Source organism: Sceloporus occidentalis, unplaced genomic scaffold, assembly GCF_023333645.1.
Source record: "Sceloporus occidentalis isolate IW3139 unplaced genomic scaffold, rSceOcc1.0.p SCAF_120, whole genome shotgun sequence".
Classification (NCBI taxonomy): domain Eukaryota; kingdom Metazoa; phylum Chordata; class Lepidosauria; order Squamata; family Phrynosomatidae; genus Sceloporus; species Sceloporus occidentalis.
Window position 1 is genome coordinate 553,745 of NW_028317100.1, and position 5,994 is coordinate 559,738.

Genomic DNA, 5,994 nt, shown 5'->3' on the forward strand with positions numbered 1-5,994 from the left:
CATCACAATTGCTGCATTTTCTCACTGCGATATCACAGCTGGAAACCCTGCTTGAATACAGGTCATTTCATCTCATATATTTGGGAAAATTAAGATGGTACTTATTTGGTATCTTTCTACATGGTAACATTCTAGAAAGCTTTGGATTCCTTATGACATCATCGATGGTGATATTGTACAGAGATGTGTATTATTCATGATATGATAGATGGTAACATTGAAGAGTGGCATGTATTGTTTATGACATCATCGAGGGTAACATTCTAGAATGTTTGTGTTGTTTATGACATCATAGGTACAAGTCTATAAATCCCCCGGTAATTGAGAAACCGGCTAACAGACAAGCGAGAGGAGTCTAGGAGTTGGTCTGATTTTTTTCTGCGGTTCTTCTTTCGAGAAAGAAACAAGAAAACTAACTATCGGGTGACGCCATGATTCGGGTGTCACACATCACGTTTGTGATGGGCTTGGTGCTTCTAGCACAAGCCACTATCTCACTTGGTGAGGAAGGGATCACTGTGGCCTGTTCTGCCCAAATTCCCTGTAAAATAGCCGTTGCCTCCCATAATCCCATCATCCTAACCTGTGTGAACAGGCCCACGGACGCTTCCATTTATTGGCAATATCTAGATATTTCCAATTCCAGCGCAAAACCCGTTACCCTCGTCCAAAGTCAAGGTTCGATCTCCACCATCCCGACAAAGCTTCTGGAACTGATGAAACGCCCGACGCTGATATCCGGCGATCTGAAGATTCTCTCCCCGGAAGTGAAAAACACCGGAATCTATACCTGCAGATATGGAGAGGCGGTTCTAGCTCATTACGCGCTAGATGTCCAGAATGTAGAAGACATTTACATTTCTCATGCAAGTCTGGGGCAGATGGTGCAACCTAATACCACTTTGGACTTTGGAGATAAGGGTTCGGTTGAAATGTTCACGGTTTGGGAGGAATGGCAGCCCTGTGACAGGCGCGGGGTTCAAGGAGAGAGGAAGAAGCTTGGCTTTTGCTACGCCAGGATGAACATCAGCTTGGATCTGGAAGAGAAGGTTTGGCCGTGCGGCCTCCTGAGAGCCATCTTCAAAGAACTTCAACCTACTCATAAACCTGAACTCAGGATAGAGATGTGTGAAGACAGCTGCAAGGAACCAACATCTTCCGAAAATGAGGTTCAGCTTCTTCTGACTGACAACTTTTATACAAACCTCCACGCCGACGCATTACTCAAATGCCCCACGGCCTCCATTTACAGGTAATGATCTATATCTCATCAAATTTAAAGCGGAAGTCCCCCAACGCTGTGTAAAGTAATAACCCCCCAAGAGCTGTATGAAGTAATACCCCCCAGCTTTGTATACAGTTATAACCCCTAGGGCTGTACACAGTAATAACCCCCCCCAGCGCTGTATAGAGTAGCAGATAAAATGGAATGAAGGATATTTATTTACTCTTTCTATGCATTATTTTGCAGACCTGTTTACTGGGAGCGTGAATGTGTTTCTATATCACGTCTACAACAGCTCCGTGGCAGCAGTCCGTATATTTTGGATAACGCCACCGGCGGGGGATCCTTGCTTATTCCAAATCTCAACCAATCAGATGCCGGAATTTACAAATGTTACGTGGATCACCGCCTGGCCGGGAGGTTTAATGTGATCGCCCATAAGCTGCAGTACACGTGGGAAGCGTGGCTCTATACTTCTCTGGAGTCACTGATACTTGGCATCGTCTTATTCCTAATCTTCCTGATAGTTCTAGGCATTGCCTTGGCTTTCAACAAACCTTTCAGCGATGCCATCAGCAAATTACCGGTGTAAATGTGTTCAGCCTCATGTCTAACTGCCATCACCTTTACGTTTGTTATCAACTGGAAATAAAAGACATGATTTTGGAGGCAAAATTAATGTATCATGTAATTATTTTATTGGGATTGATGAAGATGCTTTGACGTCCATCAAGAAATTTGTCTACTCTACATAAATTGTCTACTCTCAGGGTTTTTACACCAGTCTCAGGGTCTCAGAGTAAAAGGGCAGATACTTAGGGTTTCTGGGGGGGAATGAGAAGATTCTCATGGCTTTTACCCCAATCTCAGGGTTTTACAGGGAATGCAGATTCTTAGGGTTTTTACCCAAGTCTCAAGTTCTTAGGGTTTTTACCCCAGTCTCATGGTATTAAGGAGAAAGGGCAGTGTTTCAGTGTGTTGGGGGGAATAGATAGATTATTAGGGTTTTTACACCAGTCTAAGGGTCTCCGAGTGAAAGGTCAGAGTCCTAGAGTCAAGGAGGCAATGGTAGATTTTCAGGGTTTTTACCCCAGTCTCAGAGTCTTAGGGTGAATGGACAAGTTGTGAGGCTTTTTACCCAAGTCTGAGGGCCTCGCAGTCGACGGGAAGAGTCTCAGGGTTTTTCCCCAGTTTTAGAGTCCTGAGGTGAATGGGCAGATTCTTAGGGTTTTTACCCCAATCACAGGGGAAATGGGCAGATTCATCGAGGGAGCTCTGCAAAGCAAGGGTTTGGCCCATGCGTGCCTGGGCCTTCACCCTTCCATGGCCAGTTTGCTCATCACTGTCTCTCCTCCACCAATCTGGTTTCTCCCTTTACAGCCGCTCTGACTTTTACCATCAGCAGAGTGGAACCACCAACCCCGGCACCTGAAGGGGCAGATGAAACTGGAAACCAGACCAGCGTACGCCCAACGGAGCAAGAGGCCATCCATTTCAATCGCATCTCTAAAGTATTTTGCCATTGACTTGCCTGATGTTCTCCCATAGACTCAGAAGGAAAAGAAATGTTGTTCTGGAGTAAAAAAATAACTTTGATGCAATAAAGTAACTTCAATGTAAATAAAGAAATGATACATTCTATATAAAGTGAACAAACACACGAGCTGCAGAACATTCCACGGGATCCTAGGGTTTCAGAGGCCAGGTCCAACCACACAATGCTTTACTGCACAAAAAATATATATAGAGAAAAATATAAAATAAAATATATGCTATATATATATATATATATATATATGAATAATACACTTTTCTCTATCCGTCTGCATACACTTTTATATTTACCCGTGAAACGTGTCTTCAAAAATTGACCTTCAGGCAAAAACTGTTTAAAAAAAACCCAATTTACAGATTTACTGCTTCGTCTTGCGCAATTTCTCATTGGTAGAAAAAAAATATTTTTGGAATAAGAGGGAACATTAGAAATCAGTGGCCCCTAGGCTGGCGGCCAATCGGTACAGAACTGTAGACACCTCGTCTGTGCCACCTCTAAACAAGGAGAGATACTCATTGTACAGCGCTCCGGAATACGATGGCCCTATATAACACAATAATTAATAATAATAATAATAATAATTTGTAGTAAGAGACATTGAAGTAAATAATGTATAATTTCCTTAACCAAAAACATCCAGAAAGTCATTACAGGATCCATACCGCATCCCCATTCACCATCACTGTCCATATATCTGCTGGGCTACCAAGAGGAGGACTCGTATCTCCATCGGGTCGACTCAAGACGTTCTCTCAGGTTCTTCAACAGCCAGAAGATTTAAAGCCCATCAATGGAAATTAATTTTCTAATCATTAAGGGGCATCAATAGAACATTATATAGAAGAGCAAAACGACCCCACAGATATGCAGACAGAAAATGCTTTTTAAACCCATAAATTCAGCAATTCAGTCTTTAAGAATTAATGTCATTTTAGATTTGCTCTCACAAGTTCAGAAATTGGTTCTGTTGGTTGCTATGGAGATTGCACCAATTGGTTATTTTGCAAGGGTGTTAGGGTGAAGGGGCAGTTTCTCTGGGTAACACAGTCTGGAGCCGATTACTTCATTTGCTCTTCTGATTGAATTATATTTAAACATCACAATTGCTGCATTTTCTCGCTGCGATATCACAGCTGGAAACCCTGCTTGAATACAGGTCATTTCATCTCATATATTTGGGAAAATTAAGATGGTACTTATTTGGTATCTTTCTGCATGGTAACATTCTAGAAAGCTTTGGATTCTATATGACATCATCGATGGTGATATTGTACAGTGGTGTGTATTATTCATGATATGATAGATGGTAACATTGAAGAGTGGCATGTATTGTTTATGACATCATCGAGGGTAACATTCTAGAATGTTTGTGTTCTTTATGACATCATAGGTACAAGTCTATAAATCCCCCGGTAATTGAGAAACCGGCTAACAGACAAGCGAGAGGAGTTTAGGAGTTGGTCTGATTTTTTTCTGCGGTTCTTCTTTCGAGAAAGAAACAAGAAAACTAACTATCGGGTGACGCCATGATTCGGGTGTCACACATCACGTTTGTGATGGGCTTGGTGCTTCTAGCACAAGCCACTATCTCACTTGGTGAGGAAGGGATCACTGTGGCCTGTTCTGCCCAAATTCCCTGTAAAATTGCCATTGCCTCCCATAATCCCATCATCCTAACCTGTGTGAACAGGCCCACGGACGCTTCCATTTATTGGCAATATCTAGATATTTCCAATTCCAGCGCAAAACCCGTTACCCTCGTCCAAAGTCAAGGTTCGATCTCCACCATCCCGACAAAGCTTCTGGAACTGATGAAACGCCTGACGCTGATATCCGGCGATCTGAAGATTCTCTCCCCGGAAGTGAAAAACACCGGAATCTATACCTGCAGATATGGAGAGGCGGTTCTAGCTCATTACGCGCTAGATGTCCAGAATGTAGAAGACATTTACATTTCTCATGCAAGTCTGGGGCAGATGGTGCAACCTAATACCACTTTGGACTTTGGAGATAAGGGTTCGGTTGAAATGTTCACGGTTTGGGAGGAATGGCAGCCCTGTGACAGGTGCGGGGTTCAAGGAGAGAGGAAGAAGCTTGGCTTTTGCTACGCCAGGATGAACATCAGCTTGGATCTGGAAGAGAAGGTTTGGCCGTGCGGCCTCCTGAGAGCCATCTTCAAAGAACTTCAACCTACTCATAAACCTGAACTCAGGATAGAGATGTGTGAAGACAGCTGCAAGGAACCAACATCTTCCGAAAATGAGGTTCAGCTTCTTCTGACTGACAACTTTTATACAAACCTCCACGCCGACGCATTACTCAAATGCCCCACGGCCTCCATTTACAGGTAATGATCTATATCTCATCAAATTTAAAGCGGAAGTCCCCCAACGCTGTGTAAAGTAATAACCCCCCAAGAGCTGTATAAAGTAATACCCCCCAGCTTTGTATACAGTTATAACCCCTAGGGCTGTACACAGTAATAACCCCCCCAGCACTGTATACAGTAATATAACCCCCCAGCGCTGTATAGAGTAGCAGATAAAATGGAATGAAGGATAGTTATTTACTCTTTCTATGCATTATTTTGCAGACCTGTTTACTGGGAGCGTGAATGTGTTTCTATATCACGTCTACAACAGCTCCGTGGCAGCAGCCCGTATATTTTGGATAACGCCACCGGCGGGGGATCCTTGCTTATTCCAAATCTCAACCAATCAGATGCCGGAATTTACAAATGTTACGTGGATCACCGCCTGGCCGGGAGGTTTAATGTGATCGTCCATAAGCTGCAGTACACGTGGGAAGCGTGGCTCTATACTTCTCTGGAGTCACTGATACTTGGCATCGTCTTATTCCTAATCTTCCTGATAGTTCTAGGCATTGCCTTGGCTTTCAACAAACCTTTCAGCGATGCCATCAGCAAATTACCGGTGTAAATGTGTTCAGCCTCATGTCTAACTGCCAGCACCTTTACGTTTGTTATCAACTGGAAATAAAAGACATGATTTTGGAGGCAAAATTAATGTATCATGTAATTATTTTATTGGGATTGATGAAGATGCTTTGACGTCCATCAAGAAATTTGTCTACTCTGCATAAATTGTCTACTCTCAGGGTTTTTACACCAGTCTCAGGGTCTCAGAGTAAAAGGGCAGATACTTAGGATTTTTGGGGGGGAATGAGGAGATTCTCATGGCTTTTACCCCAATCT

At 43.1% G+C, this 5,994-nt stretch overlaps 2 protein-coding genes across 2 annotated transcripts; both read left to right on the forward strand.

Annotated features, from left to right (window-relative positions):
- Nucleotides 1-431: 431 nt before the first annotated feature.
- LOC149282235 (protein FAM187B-like) lies at nucleotides 432-1,817 on the forward strand. The gene is made up of 2 exons (XM_089498423.1): nucleotides 432-1,252; nucleotides 1,472-1,817. The coding sequence occupies exons 1-2, from the start codon at nucleotides 432-434 to the stop codon at nucleotides 1,815-1,817; spliced, it is 1,167 nt and encodes a 388-aa protein (XP_089354549.1).
- Nucleotides 1,818-4,306: 2,489 nt separating this feature from the next.
- LOC149282236 (protein FAM187B-like) lies at nucleotides 4,307-5,719 on the forward strand. The gene is made up of 2 exons (XM_089498424.1): nucleotides 4,307-5,127; nucleotides 5,374-5,719. The coding sequence occupies exons 1-2, from the start codon at nucleotides 4,307-4,309 to the stop codon at nucleotides 5,717-5,719; spliced, it is 1,167 nt and encodes a 388-aa protein (XP_089354550.1).
- The last annotated feature ends 275 nt before the right edge of the window (nucleotides 5,720-5,994 follow it).

What these genes read in the sequence shown, in the direction of transcription:
- LOC149282235 (XM_089498423.1), top strand. Translation starts at nt 432, where the DNA reads ATGATTCGGGTGTCACACATCACGTTTGTGATGGGCTTGGTGCTTCTA. An exon ending in CCCACGGCCTCCATTTACAG is followed by an intron (nt 1,253 to 1,471) that starts GTAATGATCTAT and finishes ATTATTTTGCAG; the next exon opens with ACCTGTTTACTGGGAGCGTG.
- LOC149282236 (XM_089498424.1), top strand. Translation starts at nt 4,307, where the DNA reads ATGATTCGGGTGTCACACATCACGTTTGTGATGGGCTTGGTGCTTCTA. An exon ending in CCCACGGCCTCCATTTACAG is followed by an intron (nt 5,128 to 5,373) that starts GTAATGATCTAT and finishes ATTATTTTGCAG; the next exon opens with ACCTGTTTACTGGGAGCGTG.